This window comes from Natator depressus, chromosome 2, assembly GCF_965152275.1.
Source record: "Natator depressus isolate rNatDep1 chromosome 2, rNatDep2.hap1, whole genome shotgun sequence".
NCBI lineage: Eukaryota > Metazoa > Chordata > Testudines > Cheloniidae > Natator > Natator depressus.
In genome coordinates, this window is record NC_134235.1 from 216052239 (window position 1) to 216079084 (window position 26846).

A 26846-nucleotide genomic window follows, 5' to 3' on the forward strand; every position below is an offset into this window, starting at 1 on the left:
TTAATACAGCTACCATACCTTAAGGCATGGAAGGTCTGTAAATCATTAAATGATACCACTAGTAGTCAAAATAGACAAAAGTACAGCAGGCAGAGCCAGATGTTAACATATTTGACAGGGCTGTAACTTAATTGCTTTTATAACACCAATCAAGTAGGCTCCACTTCGATTTCTTGGCTAGCCTTCTGAAGAACAGTTTTACCTGTAAACTGGAAAATAGCAAATCTACTGTTTTTCCATTGCAGAACTGGTCAGAGCTTTGTAAATAAACCACCATTTTCTGTTTAGCCATGTTGTTAAAAAATGAGGGTGAAGACATCTCGGCAACTTGTATCTATTTGACTCAGAAATTATTCAAGCAGGACTAACTTTAATTCCATTTATGGATTGTTTAATGTGAATGTCTGAGGGAGCATGTTCTCCAGTTTTTGCTACATATGGACACTGAGGAAGCTTTAAGTGTTTGAGATTGCAGCGTGGCAACTTGGCCGTATAGACTATCCAAACTAAAAACCTTTAACCAGAACTGGAATAACTACCCCTCAAAGGAGCGACAGACTGGGAAAATGCGACCTGTCATTATGAGTCTGGCTCCTTTGCTGGGCTTATCAATGTCCAGTCATAAGCAGAGTGAGCCAAGTGGTGGTGATCACAGGTGTACTGCACATTTTCAGTGGCAAATGTACATGTACTGCATACAATGCCCGTTGCTGGAGAATGCTAGCCACACCCCTCTATAGATAGCACAACCAGGAAGAGGGTGAGCAGTAGTTGGTGAAAGAGTAGAGCTCTCCACCTTCCTACCAGTCAGGAGATAAGTGGATCACCCTTCTCAGCAACTGGGAAGGGACAAAGAAGTCAAGTCAAGAGCTGACTGTTCTGGGTATCTCCCCTAGAGCTGGTTGAAAAATAGAAAAAGAACTTTATGAAAAAAAGTGAAGCAACTTCCATTTTACATTATTTGAAATGGCTCCTTCCTCCCCCCTCCAAAATTAACTCCTCTTTTTAGCCAAAACTTTATCAAAATGGTTTTCAAGACTTTTCATCTACTGAGCTTCTGGATTTTCAATAATCAATTTACTGAGAAATCCTGCTTTTCAGTAAATGAAATATTTTGATAAAAATGTAGATTAAAATGTGAAAAATTAGTGGAATTTTAAAAAAAATCATTAAATTTTTCATTTTTAAAAAGACACTTTTCAAATAATAAACTTTTTGTCTGAAATTTTTGAACAAGCAGTTCTCACCAAAATGCTTCCCCTCAAGTGCCCCTACGAAAATATGTCCTGAAGTCTATCTGGCCTCCTAGCTGGTTGGCACAATTTTCAAGCCTGGGTTTCAGTAATCTGGGACAGAGCTGACTTCTCCAGAACCCTGTAGATAGGAAAGGAGATGCCCAGTGTAAGGACATGTATAGCGATCCTCTTTTGATTTTTTTGGTATTTGTGAAACAGGACTTTTGAAGAGACTAAGGTTGTTTTAAGACCCTGGACTGGGATTCGGTACATCTTAGGTTGAGTGTCTGGTTCTGTCTGTGTTACCGCGGGCAAATCACATAATCTGTTGCCCATATATGAAATGAGGATAATGCTTCTTCCTTTCTCTCTTTGTGTATCTTGTCTATTTAGTTTCTTACCTTCCTCAGGGAAGGGATCTTCTTTACTATGTGTTTGTACAAGGTAGGGATGGGATATATATATATATATATATATATATATATATGCTGTGTGTGTATATATATATATATATATAAATAAAAACAATGGTTGCCATTAAAAAGGCAGTACTGATTCTCATTTACTGCATTATTTCTCCATCCTTATAATAGGAAATTATTACTATACCCTAGGCAACACTGTGCAATAACTATTGAGAAATTTTGACATATTTCTTATAGCTACCAGCATAGGACCCCTCTGATAGGCCATACTAGTTACAAAATAATATTTTGATCCAGAGTGATTTAACCTCTGTATTTTGGTAGTGCCTGAAGACCACAACCATTGTGTGGAGCAACATAATAAATGACAGTCCCTGCACCAAAGAGCTTTATGTCTAAAACCAAGACAGGAGAATGGAACACATGAGTAGTCCGGGTGGAGGTTGAGGAAGGGGGTAACAAATAACTATAATATGATATGCACAATTGTTAGCTGGTCCATAGTAGTGATCACAACTCTCCACAAGCTTTGGTTGTACTTTCCTGCATGCATTACAGAAGAGGTGAGTTTTGAGGAGGCACTTGAAGGAGGAAAAAGTGACAGTAGATATCCAGCCAGCTGTAAAGTGTAAGCAATCTCCAAATACCCTTTGCTGAGAGTAGAGTGTAAAAGAGATCATGGGTTGGAGATGATGGAGGTCAGAGCAGTTAAAATTACATTTCACAATTACTGAAAAAATCTGTGGAAGGAGAAATCTTCATTTGGGCAAGGCGTCATTTAAATTCACACCACGTACAAATCCACAGAACTTGCTTCCTGAAGGTTAAGCTTGAATTTACACTTGATCTTTTCAATGAGTTCCTAGCAATTTCCACTTGTGAAGAAGGGTCTCATTTAGTCCATAGGTGTAAAAAACTCCAGTTACACTAAGACATGAAGTTCCCATTCTTTTTAATGTGGTGGTGATGAAATCCTACTTATGATTGTAAAATACTTACAGCACAGCTAGGTGACTTTTGACCTAAGTAGTCAAGTATAAAACAGACAAGTTACTTCTTACATTGATGTGTAGTCAAAGTGGTGTGTATTAAGTTAATATTTTTTCCATGGGGTGGAACCCCATTTTCTTGTAAACAAAAGAAAAATACATAGACTTTTTCCACTCTTCCTTTTCCACCCAGAGAAGCAGAGTGAAATTAGGAGAAGGGGGTATGATAGATGCATCTAGACTACTGTACAAGGCTATACTGCCATTTAGAGGTGGTCTGATAATGTCATAAACTCCAAGATCAGAGTAGTGTCACTTATGGGGAACTGTAAAGAGGAAAACATTAACTTACATTTTTTTAGAAGTGCACTTTTTTTTATATTGCGTCCATATATGAAGACACGTTAATCATTTTATAGTCATCATGGTTTGTACAGTTGTGTGTTATGTATAATTCTTGGATGATGGACATATTCAACTTTTAGTCTCATGCCTTCCATCAAATAGAGAGTATAAACATTAATATATTATCATTAAAAACCACTCAAATTGTAAGTTTAAGTGATGCTTTAAAAACAATAAAAATAAGTTATGTCTTTACATCAGTTGTTGGATCATTGCAGTGCAGTGTAGTTTGCAGAACCTGCAAAGGATTTGCTATACAGCACTTTGAGGTGAATTCCCACACGTTGGTCACACTCCTCTAAGGATGACATTACTCCTGTGGCTGCAGATTTTCTTCTGTTTATCTGAAGTAGGACATAAATGGCAGGATTGATTTTTGGGCTGATTTATGTTATAGTAGCATCCTTATGGGTTAATGAATGAGATTTAAAATATGATTTTGAAAGGAGGAGAATTTCAACCCAGCAATTGGATGCAGCGAGTTTGAGCCCATCCATGGTTTGTATTGATACAATTATAACTCAGCCTATGGAAGGCTTGTCTTCATTAGTTGTGAAGGAATTTTTAACCTAAGAATGTTAGGATCTGTGAAAAGGAATGTGTTTAACTTTTTTAACTAAAGCATTTGTACTTTTAAATAGTAGTTCAGATGAAGTGGAAAGAAATTCAGAAATCCTGCGGAGTGTAAATTTTTAACTCTAAATGAAGAAAAATGGGTGTTATCAGGGTATAGTTAAAAGGTAAAACGTATATTAAACTGTTAATAAAATTTACCCAGAAGGGATCATGTTGTATAGTGCTCATAGAGGGGAGACAATTAAGCTTAAGTATTTTGGATTTAATAGCTTTTAATTCTTTAACAGTTCGACTAAGCACATTGTTTACAAAGTCTGCCTTTTTTGTGCAGGCTCCAGCAATATTAAAATAATTTTCTACTGCAAAGATTACAAAAAATGGATTTAAAGCCCCTGACCATTTTTAAAAGAAAAGTGACAGGAAGATATTTTGCATGAGGTTTTTGTCTCAGTGAGTTCCGTAAATAGACAATACCAGCAACTAAGGCGTATTGGGGAAAACAGATGAAAGTGGCTAGTCTTGTTTCACCTGGTGTGGATAAAGAGAGGCAGATGCACTTGTGATTACAGCTACTGGACTGGGTTCTGTTCCTGGCTCTGCCGCAGAATTGGTTTGTGACTTTGAGTGTCTAACTTAATCTCTGTTTCAAATTCCCTATTAATAAAATGAGGATAATGATACTTAACTGATAGGTGTGTGGAAGTGTGAAAGGGAAAAGAGGATTTGTGTGCAGTTACTTTAGTTTGGTTAAGAGACAGAGCAAGAAACAGGCCAACCTTAACCCTAATAACGAGATTTGTAGAAAGGGGGTTGTGCAAGGCGGATGGGAAAACTACAAGGTACCTTGCTTTAAGATAAGAATGGAATGCAATGTTGACTGAGATAATGGGAAGAAAAATGTATAAACAGGACACAGCTATATGTAACGAAAGGGTATAAATATTGCTTTATATTGTTTGTACTTTGAAGATTTGCCTAAGGAGAGACACTCTGTCCAATTGCTGTCTTTCCTGCAATTGCATGAATAAATTGTCTGACTTGTTGCAGATAACCTAAGAGTGAAGACTGAGTTTTCTTCCACAGGTGTGTTGTAAGGAAATGGTCTTTAATGTTTGTGAGGCTTTCATACGGTAGAAAAGCCCATCAATACTAAACAAGTAGAGAATGGTTTAATTAGGAATTATTCTGGCCTTCTACACATTAGCCCTTTCCCCCTAAAATTTCCCACCATTGGTGTTAGGATAGAGAAGATACCAACATTCAAGGCTAGTTGAACACCACACCCAGTGTATGGCAGTGCTACCACTGAAGGTGTATCAGTGCGAGCCTTAGAATTTTAGCTGGTGAAGAAGGGGTGTGGTGAAAAAAATGTACGCAAACGTATCTTGAACCTTTTAGTCAAGTACAGTCTAGCTCATAACTGTGAACTGCTAAAGGTTGGACTTTTGCAGCGAGGTACAGCTGCTATGTCTTTGGTCAAATCAGTATGCAAGGTAAGCTCAACAAATGACAAAAGTTGTAAGATATTTTAGGGGTTCTAGTTAACCTCTCTAATAGTATTTTCTTGGACTTGCCACTTGAAGCTGTTTCTACAGAATAGTCTTCCTTTTCTTAAAACCTTCTATATGGGCAGGATAAACAAGTAATCACCATTTGGCTTTTGGGTCCTCAGTAATACTTTGCTCTTCTAATATCACCTTCTGTCTGCAGACCCCAGAGGGTGTGTCTACATGGCAATTTAAACATCTGCGACTGGCCTGTGTCAGCTGACTCGGACTCGTGAGCCTCAGGCTGGGGGACTGGAAAACTGCAGTGTGGACATTTGGACTCAGGCTCGAGCCTGGGCTGTGGGGGCTTCCTCTCTCACGAAGTCCCAGAGCTCAGGCTCCAGCCCAAGCCCAAACGTCTACAGTAGCTAAAATGGACCAGCTGCAGGTGTTTCATTGTGGTGTAGACATACCCTGAGTGCTTTACAAATGTAAGCAAATTAAACCTCCCAATATGAGGAAGCTAAATGGTAGAATCCCCATTTTGCAGATTGGAAATTGATTCAATGGAAGGGTAAGTGCCCAGAGTCACTAACACTTAATTCTGTATATGTCGTAAGTGGCCATGCAACTCTGAGACTTGAACTACAAGACACAGCTTTGTCATATATATAATTTATTTCAGAAAGACACATCTGCTTTATACATATCTTTCATTGTTCCTCAGAACTGAATCTGTATCCTTGCTCTGGCATTCAGATTTACATTTTCAGCATTTTTTTATGGATTTGTAAATTGCTCAGTACATTTTAGTGAGTTTTCCTCATCCTTTTCAGTTTTATAAATTGAACTTCCATTTTGTCATCGTCTTTTGGATTTTGATATTTGGTTTCCTGTTAGTGAAAATAAAAGAAATATGTATACATTCAGTCAGGACACAGTGAACTGCAAGGAAATTAGGTCTGGAGAAAAATGTGCAGAAAAAATAGTTTATTTTGCACTAATGTAAATCTGTTCATATAGGTGGAACGAAGTTTATCTGATCTTCAAAAAAGGGTTGAGAACAGTCTGAATTTTAGTTATAGGATACTGTGCTAGGACAAATCTTTTACCTTTTTAAAAAAATCTTTGTTCTACAAGAACAAATGTCTTTAAAACTAAAGTATAGAAAAATTACATAAGATTGTGCCAAGGACCGAAGATTTATGTAAAGCAGGAGCACTGACTTATAGCTAACTCTGGAAACCAAGTGGTGAAGAGAAAAGGGGTAAGTCTTAAAATAATGTTTTTTCAGAGGAGGTCTGTGATGATGTATATTCACAAATGAATATAACACATTACATTTAGGATTTTTCTCTTCCTCAAACGGAAAAATGTCTAATTGCATGTAGGAATACTTAGTATGTATTGTGCCTCATGAAGTGAAACTTATGTAAAATAGCTTTTTATTTATGAGTCACCATAAAGGCTTTCCAAGAATTTTGTTTCCTGATTTTTTGGGAGGTGTGTGGATGGGGAGGAAACTGTGATTGCAGCAGACTGGCTGTTTTATCACTAATATTTTGTTTGAAGAGTATTTCTCATTAAAATACAGAATTGAGGTCAGAGTGCATGCTGAAAAATTTCTGATTTCTGTTGTCAACAAGAAGAGCAGTTTTATGCATATCAGTATGCTGGTTTGGTAGAAGCAGCTAAATTATGCCAATTTGAAAGTCAAAACCAATTGAGCTGCACAAGAGCATGCTTTTTATGGTCAAAATAGGAAACATTAGGGATATTTTGGAGGTTATGTAAAAACTTTAATTTGTAACCACACAGTATAAGTGCAGTCTAAGCAGGAGGCAAGAATAGTTGCGTATGCCATTTGCTGTTTCTTTGGTGTATTTGTTAAATAGCGTTACAGCACACTTTTTGTTGGAAGATGGTTAATGTGTGCCATTATTAATTTTAAAAACCTGCAGCCTCTTCTCCGCTCCCCCCAAACAGGTGCCCATAGTGCTTCAGATATGCTACTCTTTCATTTATGGCTACTTTGATTTTGCTATTTCATTCTAAAATATGATTTTTTTTGCATTAGTTTTTGCTTTTCATGCAAATGTGGTAGCATACCTGGTACGGAAGCAGGATACAATACTTTTGTTGTATAAGCAAATTGATATGTGTTGGAAAAACTGTCCTCAGAACTTTGGATTGGGGTTTGAATGAATAATATTGCTTCTACTTAATTTAATGTAATACTTTTTTGTAATTTTGATGCAGGAATGAATCTTTAACCAGATCTGTCGATATAGTCAAAGTGAAAAGGCTGCATGCTGCAGTAGTTATCCTGAGTAAGATTAACTTTAACAGAACTAGTTCAGACTCTAAAATACTTGTCCATTTTAAAGACCGTTACAAGTAGTTTAAATCCGTTTGTAAGATTTAAAAAGAATATATAAACCCAGTTTACAAAGAGATTTTTTTATTAATAAACTTTGTGCAGTGCTGCAAAATAACTAATGTTTTGCAATAAAATAATGATCCTGTGTACAGATAATGATGTGCAGATTCCTGAAGACGGACTAAAATGACATTTGATGATGATCAAATTTTGGAGTTTCGTAACTTCTAAAAAGCATAGGAAATTCACTGCTCTAAATTCATATGTTCTCTAGTGTTCTCTGAACGAGTGCCAGAATTGTGAGAGAAAAGCAGGGTCTGGCAGGATCTCAGTAGCATGTTTAAGTACTGGCAGGCAGATCTCAGTTTCTTTACTTAGTTATTAATTCTTCCTTTCATTTTATTACTTGCTTTACAACGTTCTTGGCTTGTTGGTATTGTGAAAATTGATGTTGCTGAATGTTTTCTTCTAACAGCAACTGAGCTAGTGTCTGTACTGTAGTATAACTGAGCTAGTCTGATGTGCTGCAATGTTACTAACATATCTCTCTCCTTCTCCATTCCCTCATCCTCCACATTGAGTGGGGGTAGATGTTTGACCTTGTGGATTATAATGCATTAACTAATTACTACTAAAAATCCATAATTTGTAATGGCTTAGCTGACTGTACCAGGAATGAAACTTCTTTCTCTTGAATGTTGCAAGATCTTCGCCACTCACAGTTTAATGTGTTCGCATGTTCATCTTTTCCCTTCCCCTTTTACTTTCAGGCTGGAGGTTCGCAAGTGATCTTCACAAATCCACTAGAAATTGTCAAGATCCGATTGCAGGTGGCTGGCGAAATTACCACTGGTCCACGAGTTAGTGCCCTCTCTGTATTACGGGACCTAGGCTTTTTTGGCCTCTACAAGGTAACTTTTTATTAAATGTGAATTGAAATCCAATTCTTAAGAGCCTCTGTAAACAAGAGACATTAATTTAAGTAGATTAATTCCATCATGCTTAGGAAGGTTGATGTACAAATATGATCAGTATAGGACTCATCTTTGATTCTTTACTGCTGCATGAGACGGCTACATCCTTATTCTTTACTTAACAAAAAGATTATATGAAATACTGTAGCAATAATGTTTGCTTGTAGGCATAGTCCTAGATCCTCCCCCCCCCCCCCATGCACACACACACACACAGGGGAGGGGGAGGGGTAGAGATATGGCAATAAAAAGCATGGAATGTTGTGGCCCTCTAGTGTTCCCTGCATATACCTAAACAGAAAGGCTGTGGAAAAATATATGCATTCCAACCATAGCTAGTCTTTATCTAATGTTGTGCGTTTAGAATTATTGAAACATTGTGAATGTAGAATTATTCAAAACTATCTGGCCAGGTCGTCTGCTAGCTTAAATCGGTATAGCTCCTTTGACTAGAGTGCACTGCTTTACTTCATGCATCTAAGGATCTAACCTAATGTCCTACCCAAGCTATAATAAAAATTAACTGTTTTCCAGAGTGTAAATGACTTGATTTTAAATCCACTCTTGAGGTGTTAAAACGTAGAGACACGTTTTTTTTGGAGTTGTGGTTTTGATCTGCTGTTATGTTTCACATACCAGTTTATCCAGATGTTATAATTCATTTTAGTGATAAGCATTTAAGTGCCATATAAAACTAGTGTAGAAATACAGCCAACAGAACCAAAGAGTCTGGCATAAGGGCTAACCCCATAGTTTTCTGGCAAGTTTTCCCTGCCAGATTAATGGACCAGTTAGTAGAAAGGATAGGGATGGGATTGTTTATTTTTATGAGTGGGCACAGAGAGCTCTGCACTGTAGCCATTACCCATGTGAGCAATCCACACTCAAGTGGGTAATCTAGTTCTCCTCAGTTTGTGCAAATAAGGGCAGCCAGGTTGGAGCTTGTTATAGATAAGCATGGAAGGATAGGACATCTCGTTGTCCATAACGTTAAAAGTCATGTCTTAAGTTTAACCGCAGGACAGAAAGTAATGGCTATATTCTAGTAGTTCTCAAACTTTTTTTTCCATTCCACAGTGTACTGTGTAGAGAAGCAGGATAGACCACCTTCCTACTGTACATCCCTAATCCAGTGTTTGGTGGCGTAAAGCAATATTTGTCTGTATTTTTTGTAGTGATGTAGTTTTAAACTGAAACAAAGGACAGCATGAACACCATCTGAGTATGGAAAAAAAAAGTGCCACCAAATTTGTGTCATTTCCATTTGTAGTCATACAGTTCTTAAATTGTTCTGTTAACATCACAATGGAGAAATTGGCATATGTGAGCATACGTGGATGATCTGTGTGTGTTTTGGCCTGGAGAACAGTACAGACATCTGAATAGGACTTAATGGGGAATGGTTTTTCCCTCTAAATTGACTTGCTAATTTTTTGGCCATCTTACTGTAGCTGATCCTATTGTATACACATCCAATAGATGACATTATGGTGTTGCTCGGGGCCAAAATTACAACTGAAAACATGGCTGTGTTAAGCATTCCACATCCCTAAGGCTGTACAGGCTTAGAGGACAGGTAGTGAACTCTACATATTCTAGTTGAAATGAATTAGAATTATGATTAGAAAGAATGCCAAATTACTTGATTAGAGTAGACTGTATAAATAACTTTTCTGAGCAGCCGGTGCTAGTTGCATGCAACTGGTTGTATTCTTTTTATTTTAAACAGCATTATCATCACAGGTCGTTGTCACTTAATTTTCATATCTTGGTGTAGAAGCTTTGGAAATATTTGTTTGCTAGGCACAGGACTTTTTGTTAACGGTTTATAATGATGATTTCCAAATGTAGTTTTGCTTCTGAACATGTACCAAGTTGAATCACAGATTATGCCATTGCTGTGCTAAATATTCACTTAAGTGCCCAGCTTTTAACCACACTGTGAAAGCCAGAGAAGCCTATTTTTTGTCTCTGATTTTGTCCTTTTATACGTATGTGGAATTCAGTGCCCATGAAACCTTGACAGTCCTGGCCATCAAAATAACACTTCACCACGGAACATATACAGTATACACAATGCAGTAAAGCTACTCCAAACTCCTGCACCAGTCTTCCTCACCCCGACCTGGAGAGGCTTTGGGGTGAAAGTAGTCATCTTCTGAATTTTCTTAGACAGACAGCACAGATGAAACTGGAGTGAGATCAGCAACTCACTTGACATAAACCACCAGTCAACCATCAGAAACTACTGCCCCAAAGTATCTACCAGTCTGGAGTGAATTTTAACCAGTGACTTGAACTGAAAGACACTATGCTTTTTTTTTAAAGCTATCTAGTTCAATTAGCAAACTATTAAATTAAGTAAATACTGCAGTTGAATATCTAGATAATATTAAGTGCTCTAAATATTTTTTTAAATATCTGAGTGAATATGGACCCCACAGTGCTAAATAATAAAATGTTAGTACTTTGATAAAATATCTGTTTATCTTGATAATAATTACTCTAATGGGGGTAAGACAGACCTTCCATATTTTGAACTTGTTTGTTTTATGCTCAGTGTCCTTGAAAAGATAGTTCTATGATTAAAACTCTATCCCAAACTGTGAATTTCCTTCCTTTAGTAGGTATAAATCAGACCCCGCCCCGCCCTCAGCATTGTAGAAACATGAGAAACATTTTTATTGGATGATGGCTTGACCTTGTGTTTTTGAATTGTAGAGTACTTTAACAGTCTGACAGAGGTTTGTCTGGAGTTCATATAAATATTCAGTCTGTTTAGTAACTAATTCTGGTGGATGGATGCTGTTTAGTACCAATGAATTTATCATCTAGATATAAACATTAGAAGCCATCTTTCTGACAGAGTGAGCAGACTTTGCCCCTCAGAGGGTCTTAGGTGCCAGACGTCTCTTTTAGAGGCCTTAGTTAAGCCTTTCAGGGAGCATCCACTCTGGTTCTAGCCATGATGGAATGTAGAACTAACCTTTTGCTATCTGCCCTATCGAGCTCTGACTTCTTTGTATATGGTGGTATCTCTTTAGGTTTCTGTCCCCCCTTCCCCACCCCTTAACAGACAGATAAATCTCTGTCCAGCCTCAATAAAGTTGAAGAAGAACTGAACCTGGCTCACCTAGGGTTGATAAATATTGCCATCTTACATCTAGCAACCCTAATTTCAGTAAATCAGACTGTCAAGCTGCTAGTAATGTTGCTCAGGGCTAAATGCTACTGTAGGAATGGATCTGAGTGGGGTTTGAAAGGGGGAGTGTCAACATCATGACACTGCTCCTCTTTCCATTTGACCCTACAAGAGCCCTTCCTGAGTGCTCTTGAATGGGGAGGCGATGCCCATTCTTATCTGAATAGTTTCCCACTGCTTTGCCTTATGAGGCATCAGAGAATAACTCCTTCAGTGTTAATTTACTCCTGCTTTCTGAACTCTCCTGTCCCTAGGGCCAGTGGTAGTGCATCTGGGAAATTTGAAGAAAAATGATAGTTTAGACAAGGTTAAAGTGGGTTACTATGAGACATTGTAGCAGTAAAAGTACCATTGTCCTTTTGTGGATTTTTCCTGTAGAGAGAGACAAGATTCTCTGAGTTTCCACTTGCAGAGTTTCCTGCCAATTGTTCTTTTGGGCGTGGGGGTTCCCTCCCACTCCAATTGCATTATATGGCAGAGGGGATGGCCCAGAGAAAACGAGAAGCTAGCAGAGGCTCATACAACTACATTGAAACTGTCTAATGCTTGCAAAATGATAATTTGTTCAAAAAGGGGAATGGATACCTTAAGTAATCTTTTCAACTATGATGGATGAGAACAGGCATATCAGTCAGTTAGTCAATCTGTTAGTACAATAATAGACCTAAAGTATTACTTGTCTGTACAAGACTAGCTTTTATATTGGGAGTTTGCAAACTTCTTCCTAAAGAATGGTCAACCAGTCTGCGGTATGCCAGCTTTTCAGTTCCTCTCATGCTGTTTTGATACTGTATTGCTTTCTGGACAGCAAGGAAGAATCTGAAAGATTTGCATTGATTCTTCTTTCTTTAATCAGAAATAAATGTGTATGTATCAAAGCTGGCCTATTTACAATAGACCCTATACTTTATATATCTGTTATGCAGGAAGAAGTCTCCTTATTAGAATTTTGCCTAAGTAGTGACTGATCAAGGACGTCATGATTTGGGTCAGTAGGAGTTTTTTTGTCTGACTTTATCCCTTAAGCATACAGTGAATTCTCAGCAAATGCATAATATTCAACTGAGCATTGAACTGGGAACTAGAAAGCAAGAACATTAGCGCACCACACAATCAATTTCTTCTTATACCTTAGAAATTTAATATCTCCATCATGGCTCTTAAATGTAGAGAAGATTTGCTAAGGAGCCCAAGTACTAAACTAGGCAAGTTAAATTACCCTGTGTATCATGGAAGAATATGTTTTCATGATCTGAAACTTTAGCTAGGAACCAGAGAATCATACATGCTGATCCTGTCTTCACCATAAAGATTCATGCACAACCTGAAAAGAACCCCCAGTCTTTGGCCAAATTCCATGTATTTTTGTGTTCATTTCCAGCCCTGAAACAGTTTTTTCCAATGTCATAAGTAAAAAATATGCACTATTGGTTGTGGATGATGTGAGCATTCCTTTTCTGCATTAATAAATAGAGCAGCCTTATGTAAAGATGACTAAGTATTATTTCAGAGTAACAGCCGTGTTAGTCTGTATTCGCAAAAAGAAAAGGAGTACTTGTGGCACCTTAGAGACTAACCAATTTATTTGAGCATAAGCTTTTGTGAGCTACAACTCACTTCATCGGTGCCACAAGTACTCCTTTTCTTTTTAAGTATTATTTCTAATGTCTGCAAATTAAAAAAAAGGAAATGTTATGTAGACCCCACATTGCATCGAGTTGAGCAATGTCTTGTATTGCAAAATTTTCATCCTACATTGCCAGCTATTCTGGTATTTACCTGCACCGTTAATGAGAATCTCCTGGGCAGAACTAAATATGGATGAGATGAAAGAGGAATATGAAGCCTTTGTCCTACTGTATAATTATAAACCAAAAGCAATTTTTGAGGGAAAAATGCTACATTCTGATTGGCTGTTTAGTGACCTGATCAGATAATTGACATTCTTTATCTACTTTTTTTTTTTACACAAATATATCCTTGTGATAAAAAGTGTAAAAAGTCAGGTGTGGGGTTTTGTTTTGTTTTTTTCCCCCCACCTCCAAGAAGCCTGTGGTGCACAATCTGTTATTGGTCAGAAAATCCCATCATTTGAGAAGGGTTGGGTTGACCCTCCTTGCTTATTTAAAGCTAGTCGGCAAATATTTTTCTTTTTATCTGAACTTTTGAACTACTTGTGTCACGTTTTAGAGTAATTATTCTAGAATATCCTACCGTTCATACCACCTGCTCCTTTGGGGAGGTAAACATTGTGCCCCTTACATTGAGCCAGTTTGTTTCCTTAGTTATCTTTCAAATTCTTCTGCAGCCACCAGAGGTGGGTGTTCTGTGGATGGCAGTTATTGTGAGAAAGTAGTTGGCAGACACCCAAAGCAGACAGAATACTTACTTATTCTAACCCATAATATGCTATTTGTATTTCCAGAAGAAAGGGAAAAGTTGGTTTTGTTGGGTTAGTGTCTTTAACAGTCTTTCTTTAATTTCTGGTTTATTTTAATGGTAGTATAGTAGACTTATACATCTCACAGTACAGAGTTCTGGAGTCATCTTACAAGATTCAGCAAGGTTTACAGTCTGTCTTTCACTGTAATATTTCTCTGTGCTTTGAATAAGGTCAAACTGAAGTCTGTAGAGTGTTCTGCTCATTTCTGTTGGAATATTTAAAAAAAATTGCTGTATAATACTCAAACTTATTTAACACAAAACATTTAAAAGATTATTTTATTAATTGCAATGTAATGCAATTACATTATCAGGATGTATTCTTACACTATTACTGTGGATAGTATTTTGTTGGGTATCTTGTTACGTAAACATATAACAAATAACATTGCATTAAAATATTAATTGATGAAAAAATAAATGTTAGATCCCATTTTAAATAGCTAATATTAGAATATATTCAAGTCATATTCTTATCAGAAAACAAGATATTGCCAGCAAAGGTTTGCACTTTAAGTGCTAGAATTTAGTACAAAAAACTTCCAAAACTCTGCACTGCTTAATTCTTGCCACGTTATGGATCGGTTCTTGGGGAGTTGAGACAGGAAGCCTGATCTCAGCTAACATGTTGTATGCCAAGCTTCCACTTGATAGATTTTTGAAAACAGCAGAGGTATCACAAATACACAAATGGTGTGTTCACAACAGTGTAATAAACATATTAAGAAGGAATATTTAGTAAAAGTTAAAGGGTGTTTACATAAGAGTACTCATTGTCACCCATGCTAGTTCTCATGTATGAATACATGCAGTTTGAATAGTTGTATTAAAAATAACAAAAAAGAAAAAGGTAAAAATCCAACCCACCAAGTAATGCTGATAATGTTTATCTGGGACTTAGCAAAGCATTTGATATTGGTACTTTTTCCCCTCTAAATGCATACAGTTGTGTTTATTGGTTTAAATATATATATTGGTTTAATCCAATATGATTTTAAAATGAAGGAAATTACAGCCCCCCAAAATTGCTATGTCTGATTCTGTAACATGGATGGTTGCTGGTTGACTCTTAACCAAAGGAGTGCTACTTGGGGGCTGTTACCGTTTTGAATCTGAAGGGTTAAGTTGCTAGTAAAAACGAAGAAGAATGCTAAGGGATCAAGAAGTGACATGCTGCCTATTGTTTGTAGCTATAGGATCAAAATAACAATTATACATGCCAAATAAATTCTAAACCTGCAAGGTAGAAAAAGAGGGGGTGGCTGTAAGTACAGGTGCCAGAAGCATTAAATAACCCTCTCAGACAAGGTGCACCACTGTTGTCTTGAATACTTCTAGGTCCCCCCAGTCTGGCATTTTCCCCCCTGCACTAGACAATGTGCATTCACTGCAGGAGACTAGGTTAAGCCTGCGTCTCCCAGACCTGCTGGCTCCTTGTGCCCAACCCGACACAGAGGTGCCTTTGTGAGTATAATTACCCTCCCCTTGTAGTAGAAATAGTTTATTTAGAGCCTTATTTGCAGGTAGGGCTGGAATAAGCAGGAATTAGCATGCCAAAGAACTGCCCCAGCTCTGACTTGGATTTGTTTATCAGAATCCTCGGGGAAAACCAGGGATGCTTTTTCTCTATTGGTTTGTTCAGTGAGATACTATCCAAGATTAAGAGCTTTAAGGTCATTAAAGAGATTGAAGATGGGAGCCAACTGGCAGTTGCATTAGGGAGGCGCATGTCGCGGTGTGTAGGATCTCCCAACAATTTCATGCCTGGCAGGGTCTGCGCCCTCGTTGCCAGAATAAACTCAGGCGGATGATCCTAACAACTTGCTGAGGACTGATTAAAACTCTGTTTGGCTTTCAACACGTTGTCCACATCAAAAAGGTGTGAGAAGTAAAATAAATGTTTCTTTAGCGTTTCAAGATACTGTGGCCAATCTCCCTAAGCCTTCCTAATTGACCTAGGCTGGTTGCGGATGATTAACTTGAAGTTAAATGAGGCCTGCTTTTAAACATGCTTTCCCAGACTTTAAACAGAACGATGAGAGGAAACTTTAGACTGTTGTGATATTGGAACTGAGCCAAAGTGGGTTATTATTAAAGTGGATCCAAGTTTTGATCCAACTTTGTTTACACTTAAGCCAACTTAGTTGACAGACTTTCTCTCTGTGTACCTGAATGCATAATATTAGGGGTATTAAAAATATGCTATTTCCGTCTAAGAGAGTGCTGTTACTAGGGGGAAAATATTAGCAGTTCAGAGTGAATGAAGAGTTGCTTGTAGTTGTAGCGTATTAATTTTCACAGGTTATTTTAATTATGTGGAGATATGTCAGAGTATGAAGGAAAAGCAGAGGAAAATATGCAGGCTGTTTAATGATAGCAGTGCAAAGAAAATAAGAGCAATAAACTCTTGAGGCAAAGGCAATATGGAGATTTGCCTTGGGAAAAGAATGTTTAAAAATAAAGTTTTAGGGAAACAATGTTCATACTGCAAAATATCACTAGCTAGAGAGCAATAGTTTCTGAATGTTGCCTGTGAGGTAAATGTAACCAGAACACACACTCGGTTGTTGCAGAATGTTGTCTGTTCACATGTAACTTTGTTTAAAAGAGAGTGGAAATTCTACGGGAAGATTAAAGATCACCATAAAACAGGCTTCTGCCTCAGCATATAACAGGAATTCTTGTGTAGATAGTGATATGCACTAAATATCTTTGTACATCCTAAACGAAATACCTGGGTTACCAGGCACTCTTGAGAATCCAGCCCTATCCAGTGCTCTCTGTGTAGGATGTCTGCTGGCACTAGTCAGCATCTCACTAACCGTGGTGTTGCAACTTGCATTAGTCATTGTTGCAATGTTCTCTGGCCACTGCACCCACACCGTATTGCCGGGAAACCTCCTTCCTTTTCCAGGAACTGATTTTGCCAATACAATTCCTGTACATCAGACTATACTTTCCCTAATCCAAATTTTTTCTCCTTTCAGTTACTCTGACACCTTGGTGCTTCTGCATGTTTGTCTGCTAAACAGCATATACTTGTAACAAGTAATCAATATTATACAATATTCCAGCACAGAAAAACTCCTCTAATATGTTTGGGCATATCATTAGATTTCATGAGATAAGTGCAGATCAGAGACTACTTACTCCGTTAGGCATAGGTCGACTTCTGAGAGATATTTCGTCCTGATTTGCCTGTCAGTCTTCCTAATGTAAATCTGAAGTAACTCTATTGAAGTTACCACTTGTAAAACTGGTATGAGACGTGATACCTTAATAATGGCTTTGGTATAAGACTCTAAATAACCCCAACAGGTTAGAGGAGCAGCTTGGCACCTGTTGGAAGGATTGTGAGCAAAAAAAGGTCTACCCTGAATCTGGAAGGGTAGACAGCCCAGGGTGGGAGACACAGGGGTCCTAGCCAAAGATGTGAAATACCTTTTACCTTTACTTTTCTCTTCTTGTCCTTCCCCTCTTTCCAAATATGTTAGCTGTTTGTCTCAACACATTCCTTCTAATCACAACCTTGGTGTTTTCAGACTCTTTGCTGGATCTCTGTACTGAAGTTCGTATGCAATTTCTTACTGCAGTTGTAACGTGGGCATTGGCATGTGCCCAGTTTTCATTGACCATCTGCAGAAGCTATACACCTCTTCCCATCTTGTCTGACTCTTTTACTTTCATGCTTCTGAAGAACTCCGGTTGTCTGGTGCTGCCCCAGAACTTCACTTGCTTTCTTCTCTTCTTTTAAACAAAAGGATTATTTCAGAGAACATAGCAAGCAATATTTCAGATCTTTAACTCCATTGGGTTTTCACATCAATTCGGCACATGGGTAGTGAGGCAAATTATTTTACCAGCCAGTGTTGAAAATCTTTGTTTTATTTTTTAAAAAAAATCTACAATTAATGTAGTCCTTGTGTTTTCCTGCAAATATAAAAGCGTGTTTTCCTGCAAATATAAAAGCATATTTGTGTAAGAATTGTGATTATGGGCACATTATCATTCTTTTGTAAAGGAGAACATGGCTCATTGATCTCTCTGTCACACTGTATTTTATTTTTGTTCAGCAGTTACATAGTCTATTGTCTGTAAATTGGTTGGGCTACACTTATTTCTATGGGGTAATTATTGTAAAGGGGAAGCTCTTTGGTGAAGACCCAGCCTGTGACTTAGGACGTGTATCAAACTCATCCTGAACCTCATGCAAAGCTGGATTGCAAAAATTTCAACTACTTTTTGTTATCTAAAGAAGTTACCAGAGTTTACCCAAGCAAGATGGCATTTTTTTCTATTAATGGCAAATAACTGCAGTATTAAGGATAGAGGGAGAACAAGTGGAAAGAAACAGCATTTATTGAACCAACAAATAATACACAAACTTCTGTATGGAGTGAAATACATGTCTTTATTTCACACAATTTTGAAAAATATTGCTTTTTCTGCATATTTTTTTTTTTTTTTTTTTTGCAGTAGGGAGGAAAAACTGGAATGTTGCTCAGCTTTCTCATCTCCATTCTTGGTCTCATTATAATCTTTCTCTGACCACTCAATTTTTGTTTCACACAGGGCGCGAAGGCATGTTTTCTACGCGATATCCCCTTCTCTGCCATTTACTTTCCATGTTATGCTCACTTGAAAACTGCATTTGCAAATGAAGATGGACAAGTTAGTCCTGGAAGTTTGCTCATGGCTGGATCAATAGCTGGTAAGTACCTGATTTTCTTTTTGTATGGCATCCTATTGCACCTAGATATCACTGATAGATGCTTTAGAAATGTTTTTATTAGTGAGATACCTGATGTGACAGTGTAAAATAATTGCTCTATACCAAGATGTTAACATTTAGGTATTAAATTGCAGTACATATAGCTGATCCAAATGAGCTGGTGTTAATATTGAGGAACTCCTTGTATTTTTGACCTACCGATAGCATTTATATTACCATTTGTGGTAGTAAAAAGAGAGCAAGATTTTAGTCCTGAAATATTAATGTAGTGTGACATCTTGCCTAGTCAAGTTGTTATGCTGTTGTCTGTTTTGGCTGGTTGATTGGGCAAGTTGTTACTGTAAAAGTGGTTCATGAAAATATTCATTTCATTCTCTACTTCTTTGTGATCAAAAGAAACTTGAATATCCATTTTGGTATGAAATCCAAATGCATACTAATGATACAAACATCTAAGCAGGCCACTAGCAGACTGTGACAGCATGGTAAAAGTAAGTCATTGACCACAGTATCCCACACAGCATCTTGGCTTTGTGTTCTTATATTTTATTTTTCTATTTAATCTTTTTTATTAAAAAAAATATTAATACATTTCTGGTGATTTTGATCCAGTTTCTTTGAATCAGCATATACTTAAGGCAGCATAAGCAAAATAATAAATAAAAGTCCATCCAAAAACTGAACACCAGTTATGATGATAGATAATAGAAATGTAATGGTCCTGGAAAAAGCCTGCTTCTGTTTTGCATGATATGAAAAGACAGGTAATAGATGCCTGTTTCTACCCTGCTGCATTGTTAAAGGGTTGGTGGGAAGGGCGATTGTATGGATCACAAATCCACATTTTTCTCACCTGCCACACGGGAAATCTGGTCAGAAAAGGCAGTTGTTGGGAGTTTTTCCTTGTGCATCCCAAATTGTCAATCCTCAGGGCTCGTTTAATTCTGCTTTTGGGGACTGAGACTGAATGTTGGCACTCATCTTGGGAAACTGCTGACAGGTGTTCTATATTCATCATGTGTTTGTACTGATGCGTTTCATCTCTAAGTGTGTATGCACTAAAGGGCTAGAATATATAATGTAAGGATGCATTTTCCAGCCCAAGTTTGCCTCTGTGGCTGCTGCTGAGCTTCTAGGGCTGTGAGGATTTTAAAAGGTCGCTGCAGTCTTAATTTAGCATCTGCTTAGCTGAGAGGGGCCCATCAACCTAAAATTCCTCCTCCTTCCACATTCTGTATCCTAAAGCTCAGCAGACTCCAAATCACAGGCAAAGGATGCAGAGGCTCTGCTGAGGGAAATGTGAATACAAATATAAGGAGAAGGAATTCCCTCCTTCCACTCCCCCCCCCCCCCCATGTTAATGGCTCATAGACTACTAGACCTAGACCAGTGGTTCTCAAACTTGTTTACTGGTGACCCCTTTCACGCAGCAAGCCTCTGAGTGTAACCCCCCTTGTAAATTAAAAACACTTGTTTATTTATTTAACACCATTATAAATGCTGGAGGCAAAGTGGGGTTTGGGGTGGAGACTGACAGCTTGCAACCCCCCAGTGTAATAACCTCGCTACCCCTTGAGGAGTCCCGAACCCCAGTTTGAGAACCCCTGACCTAGACATCTCCTCTGTGAGCAGCACACACTCCAGCGGTTGTAAGTAAAGGGCTAGTGGATCAGGAGGAAGATGGAGAGAAATAAACCCAGTACAGGTAGTTGAATTGCTCAGAATGTGGTTACTTGTGTTTTTTTTAAATTCCCCTCTTCTTGTAGACAGCTGGGCAGCTTTTTGTTGTCAAGGGCACAGGAGTGTCTCTGGGAAGAGTAGCCTGCTTATATAGCTAGCATTTGTGTGTGTCCAGACTTTGGGCAGCCTGGAACTTCTGGACATCTTCAGCTGGATTATGGCCCAGGCTTAACTCTAAAAACCAGATAGTCTTGAGGAATCCTGTGCCGTCACTTCTTTCTACTAGCTCTTTGTGCAGTGCCTTGTAGCGCGTAGGAATTGAGCTGGCACCAGTCAAAACATCTCTAATCGAATGGCTGGTGCTTAAAAAAACCAAAAAACAGAAATTGTTGAAAGAAGATTGATTTAAACTCATGTTAATTCTAACCCATTTTGATGGAACAAAACAATTTTTGAACTTTGGAGCCTATCTACAGACCTGAAATATAAACTGGTATTCTTAAGCCAACCCATTTCTTAGATGTTATTATTTTTCTCTTTCTAGCCATTGTCAGGTGATTGCAGACTGAGATAACTGTCGCTTTGAAGTTCAGCCACAGAAGCAGTCCGCATAGTTGCTGATATGTGCTAGGAAATCAGCTATAACGGGAATTTTATCCAGTATTTTCAGTAAAATTCCATTCCAGGTTAATTTTTACATAAGCAGATTCCTGCACAGTATTAGTCATGATGCTCATCATGTGGAACAGTGCAGGGACATGGGTGCCCTATTTTTACAGAAGCAAGATATTTCTTTTATTAGAGGCAAGCTAGTAACTCTAAAGATCAAAACAAGGGATTGGTGAACTGGAAGATTGGCGCGCTCACTAAAAAGTCATGGGCATGTCATGGAAAAACATCTCTAAAATGTTGGGTCATATCCTCAGCTGGTGTAAATCAGTCTAACTCTTTTGACTTCTGCAGAGGCAGGTTGGTTTACTTTAGCTGAGAATCTGATCCACTGTAGTTAGAGCCAATTCTGCATCAGTAGTATTGCATTATGTTTTCAGAAGTGTGAGCCTCAAAATGTGCTTGAACTCATCTTACTTGTGGAAAATACCCATCTTGCACAGCACATGTACATGTAAATGTGCATATGTATCTTATGCATGCCTGTTTCTCAAGATGTGACCCATGTTATTTATATTTCTTTTCCCCTTTTTTGTTGTTAGGGACATGTATAAAATCAAAACCTTTTTTCCTTAGTTTGATCATCTGCTGTTGCTCCTTTTTCACCTAATATCCCAGTTTCTTTGTTACAACATTTGATGTGGAGATTATAATAATGTCAGAGGATCACAAGTTAATTTGTTCTTTCTGCTTATTTCTCCTATGAACCTCCTCATCCCTTCCCCCTTATCCCTCTTCATTTTATGTCATCTCCTGCTGTGTAATTTGTCTAATTTCAATTGTAAGTTTGTTTTTAAACACAAATGTCCCTAGTAGTAAATAACAGGTGAGGAGAGAGATGAGAGATGGTAATTAACATAGAGTAAGCAGTATTGTTTCTAAGTATGTCTTTTGGTTTTCTTTGAAAACATTGGTTGATCTCTAAAGGACATCTTTAAGTTGAAGACGTAAATATATCCTGTGGTCAGTAATGGTAAGTGGGGGAGTAAATCAGCATTTCTGGAATTTAGTTCAGGTGAAACTTTAACCGTGTTTTAGCCTTTGCCTGCCAAATTTGCAAACGTGAAAGTTTGTGTGTGTGCTCGTGCACGTGCATGCTCACGTGCTTGCTTCTTTTCTGGGTTTAGGGAGAGGAGGAGCGGCTCCTATTTTAGTGATATGCGCACACTTACACACAGCTTTCAAAGCAGTCTGTTAGAAGGGTGAGATGGTGCTTTGAGCCAGACCATACTGGTTTGGACAAAAATTGTTACACAATTATTAAGCCTTAAAAAAAAAAGCAAAGGAGATTTATGCATCTGTGTCTGACCAACTTGGTTTGGAACATATGCAGAATGGAAAAGTAATAAAACCATAAGAGACAGTGTCTTTTGAGCACAGTCTCGCTGCTTTTTTTTTTTTATCTCAACATGGGCAGCCCTAATTTGCTACAATGACTTTGGAAATATCGCCTGCTGTTATTCAGTATTTGTTGCTTTCAGTTGATTATCTGCCAGGGTAAATTTAAATTTACCTCCAAATATTCAACTGAGGATGTCAGACATTGCTCTGCAGCTGAGAAATGTGAGTTTCCTAATGAGAAAAGTGAACCCTTTAAACCTTCGCTTGTGCATCTTGCTGATTGTGCACAACATTACCTAGCTCCCAGTAACATTCTGCATGAGGTTGTTTAAGGTGTATGTGAACATGCTTTTTCCAGCGCATTGTGTGATGGAAATGTCAGAAACCACAAAGGGGCGTGAAAGGGAGAGATGAACGTCCTCTCCAAAACCTGTTAACTTGTTAACTATTCAAGGTTATGGTTTGTACTGAAAATGTCTGTATGCGCCTCCTGACTTCAAATAAAAATATGGTGGGGCTGTTCATCTAACCAGAGCCTTATATGCTTGAAGCACTTTTCACAGTGGCTAGCCCTATTCACTGTTCTGCTTTCTCATTAAAAGCAAATATTTGGGGTCTGAGTTTTCTGAGGTAAGAATGAAAGGCACAGTAACCTTCCCGTGCAGGAAGCATCTAGTATGTGTCACAACTTACTGATACCAGTCTCTTTTTTTCCCCCTGCTTCATTTTTAGGTATGCCTGCGGCCTCCCTAGTGACCCCTGCTGATGTTATCAAGACTCGATTACAAGTGGCAGCCCGGGCAGGGCAAACCACTTACAGTGGCGTCATAGACTGCTTTGGAAAGATACTGCGAGAGGAAGGCCCGAAAGCTTTGTGGAAAGGAGCTGGTGGTATGTAAAACAACTTAGATGCCACTTGTTTGATGACAGGGAGCCAGTTGTGGTTTTTAATTGATTTTTGTCGCTCATGCTTGTTTTGTTTTTCTTTCAAGCTCGTGTGTTTCGATCCTCTCCTCAGTTTGGTGTAACTTTGGTGACTTACGAGCTGTTGCAGAGATGGCTTTACATTGACTTTGGGGGAGTGTAAGTATACTGTGTGAACGTATCATTTGGGCCCTGATGCTGCAACTGGCTCTGCGGAAGCGAACCCCTGTGCCCCTGCAGAGTCGGTTGCAGGATTGGAACATTAGTTGTTAATGCTTTGCAGTTACAGAGAGAACTTTGAGATCGTGAGATAAAAGGCTTCACTGCACCAAATTAATTAAGCTTGAGTGGAATTTGAGCAAGCGTTTCTGTACCCACTTCACAGCAAGCTGGGCCTCATTTTAGTACCATAACAGACCCTGAGAGGATATTTTGGACGTCAGTGTAAAATGAGACCCTCGGAGGATAAATGGCAGAACAGAGAATAGAACTTGGGATTCCTGACTCCTTCCTGCGCTAACTACTAGGCAACAACGCACCATTACTAAGTCATTGCTGTTGCGGAGGGATTCTGCATGTGACTGGGCAGGGAGTATTATTGTTAAAAGGGCTGTAGCAGTTGAAGAATGCAGTGATTGCTCAGTTGTTGGTGGAGCCTCAGTTCTGCCTCCCTTTACGCATGCACCACGTTTGCTTGTTGCAGAACAGGGATCTGATATTTCCATCACAATGTATTGACTCTGTTGCATCCTCTGCAACAAATGCAACTGCATTTAGGCAATGTTAACATGATAAGGCTTTTAAACGCACCTGAATGGGTTACGATGGCATCAGGGAGATCACAAGGAGGAAGCAAGAGTGGGTTTTGCTGGCATCAGTTCCCTTAGAAGTGTGTAGCTGAATTTGCCATTCTTTGGTTTTCCAGTGGAAGTACTGGGACGGTTCACAAAAAAAATCATGGTTAGTAAAACCATGCACAAAATATCCCCTTTCCCCAAGCATTGCTGTGTATGTACTGTTAGTGCTATGTTAAGGTATTTCCGTACTACAGATGAAGGTGTGATTGTAGCGTGGGAAGGCATAATCTACTTAGCACAGGTAAGAATGTACCCAGGGTCCTTGTAGGTTTATGCTGGGGTGACTATCCCACGCTAAAGCCTCTGCCATCGTGTTTTCACTACTTTTGTTACCCACACCAGCTAGATGAAAGCTAACACGGGTATGCCTACTGTTATCACAATCACGCCTTCATTTGCGATGTAGATACCTATACAAAAACGTTAGCTGTTCAAACTCTGCGGGTTCCTGGATGAGTGATGCAGAGTGCAGGAGCTGGGGATGGGATATGACCACAGTTTACTGCAGTCTCATCGAGTAACATGCTGTACAATTTCATCTAGGTTTGACAACTCTCTGGGATGATTAGCATGAAAGCTGTTGGGATCTTTCTAAAATATTACAATGTGATTCTCATTACTTTGTAGCAGGGATGTTTTTGCCAAGCGGCTGTGGGATTTTTGACCTTAAGATAGTTGATTTACAATTTATGGAGCGATTTTGGTGTCAGTGTTTTTACGGAAGTTTAACTTTTATTTTGCAGAAAACCAGCTGGATCAGAGCCCGTTCCTAAATCCAGGATCACACTACCTGCTCCTAACCCTGACCATGTTGGAGGTTATAAATTAGCAGTTGCCACATTTGCAGGGATTGAAAATAAATTTGGACTATACCTACCTCGATTTAGGCCATCACCACCTACCTCACAGGCTGCTGCAGCCATTGGACCTTAAGATGTCATGTTACTGCTGTGGAGTTTTATTAGTGGTGAAAGAGCCAGTTTTCTGATCAGTCTAATATTTCATTCCTTTAGCTTTTCATCATATATCAGTTAAGTGTCATTTCAGTTTTAAGGCAGTTTTTTTAAACGTAATCATTGGTCTTTGTGCTTCCTTAACCAGATCACTGTGAAATTCTTACCAGTTATTCTTTGGGTTCAGGACCATGAATGTATTGTCCACATCTGACATGTGCTTTGTGTTTGGAAGGCACTAATATTAGATTCTGTTTGTGGGGCAGGATTAGGGGTGGGAGTTATGAATGCGATCATCTGACAGGTAACATTCAAATAAGGATTATTAGGCCAAAGTGGCTGCATATTGGATATCACGCATTGTCACTGAAATAGTCAGTAGAGATCATGGTGCTCAAGCAGAATGATTTTGACTGTACATGTAAATTGGTTATAAGCTTAGTGCGTTTGTAGACTTCAAAATATATATATATATTCACACACACAGTACCTGAGTCTACCACTATGGCTTCAACTTTTTAAATAAGTACACGCACAAGTTCAGTTTCTGGATTGTATTATGAAGCTTTTATGTGGAACATGTTTTTGTAATGGAAACCACATTTATAAGTGTTGAGTCAAGGTATTCTGTTAATGGTATCAAAACGCTAGGAAGGAAGTGTTATTGTCCATAGTCTTTGCACTTTATGGAAGTACTTTTGGCATTTTATTACACGTACAGTGAAATTACAAGACTAGGTGCCTATCTGGGACATGCCGATATCTGGATTCTTGTTTGTATGATGCACTTAGTAAATGCTGCTTGTTTAAATAAATGCAATAGAAAAATCCATGCACTGTATCAATGGTACCTGCCTTAACTACTGGCTTGTAATTGGAAATGATTTGTTTCTAGATTATTTACTTTATTCAGTTGAATAAAGAGATTAAAATATTCTAGAACACAAGATTTTAGCTGGGCGGAGGGGAGGGAGTGCCTTGCACAATGTTTAGAGGATTGTGTATTTATGAAGATAGAAATAAACCTTTCAAACGGCGAGACAAATGTCTGTTATGCAAGTTGCACAGCAGATTTAATGTGTGTCTTTCAATTTTATACTCTGTTTCAAGGCTAACTTCATTCATTATGTACAGGCATTTACAGGTTGGGTTAGGAATGTAGTTACTTTTGACCACCTGAGGCATAACAACTTGGGATTGTGAAGAGGAGAGCCCCTTTGATGCTGCTGTGGCTCAAGAAGAAACTTTTCTTTAGTTAAAAGCCTGAATTGGAGCAAACTTTCATTACTTTGAAGCTCTCTCTGTTTTGTTTAAGTAAGTAACTTTTAAACAATTTGCCGGTATAGCCAGTGCAGGTTGAAGTGGGCCCCTGATGTTGCTCCTAAAAGGTGTCACAAGATTTAGGTCCTTACAGGGCAGTAATCCTTGCTAAATATTTTCATTTCTATTAAATGTGAAGTATGAGTTTATGGGAATATTAAAGTTCTGTACTTTGTAAAAATATTACATTATTAGGTATATGACATCATATTGGTTACACTGTAACTTGTCCAAATGCCAAATGGAAATGGATAT

The 26846-nt window shown here is 38.3% G+C and overlaps 1 protein-coding gene across 2 annotated transcripts in view; it reads left to right on the plus strand.

Annotated features, from left to right (window-relative positions):
- The window catches only part of SLC25A13 (solute carrier family 25 member 13), a 136224-nt gene extending 109817 nt beyond the window's left edge, over nt 1–26407 (plus strand). For both annotated transcript variants that reach the window (XM_074945878.1, XM_074945877.1), the window contains 5 exons: nt 8268–8408; nt 18688–18826; nt 23270–23428; nt 23530–23620; nt 25062–26407. In XM_074945878.1, the coding sequence (XP_074801979.1) occupies nt 8268–8408; nt 18688–18826; nt 23270–23428; nt 23530–23620; nt 25062–25251 (720 nt within the window). In that variant the 3' untranslated portion in view covers nt 25252–26407. The remainder of the gene's footprint in view (nt 1–8267; nt 8409–18687; nt 18827–23269; nt 23429–23529; nt 23621–25061) is intronic.
- The last annotated feature ends 439 nt before the right edge of the window (nt 26408–26846 follow it).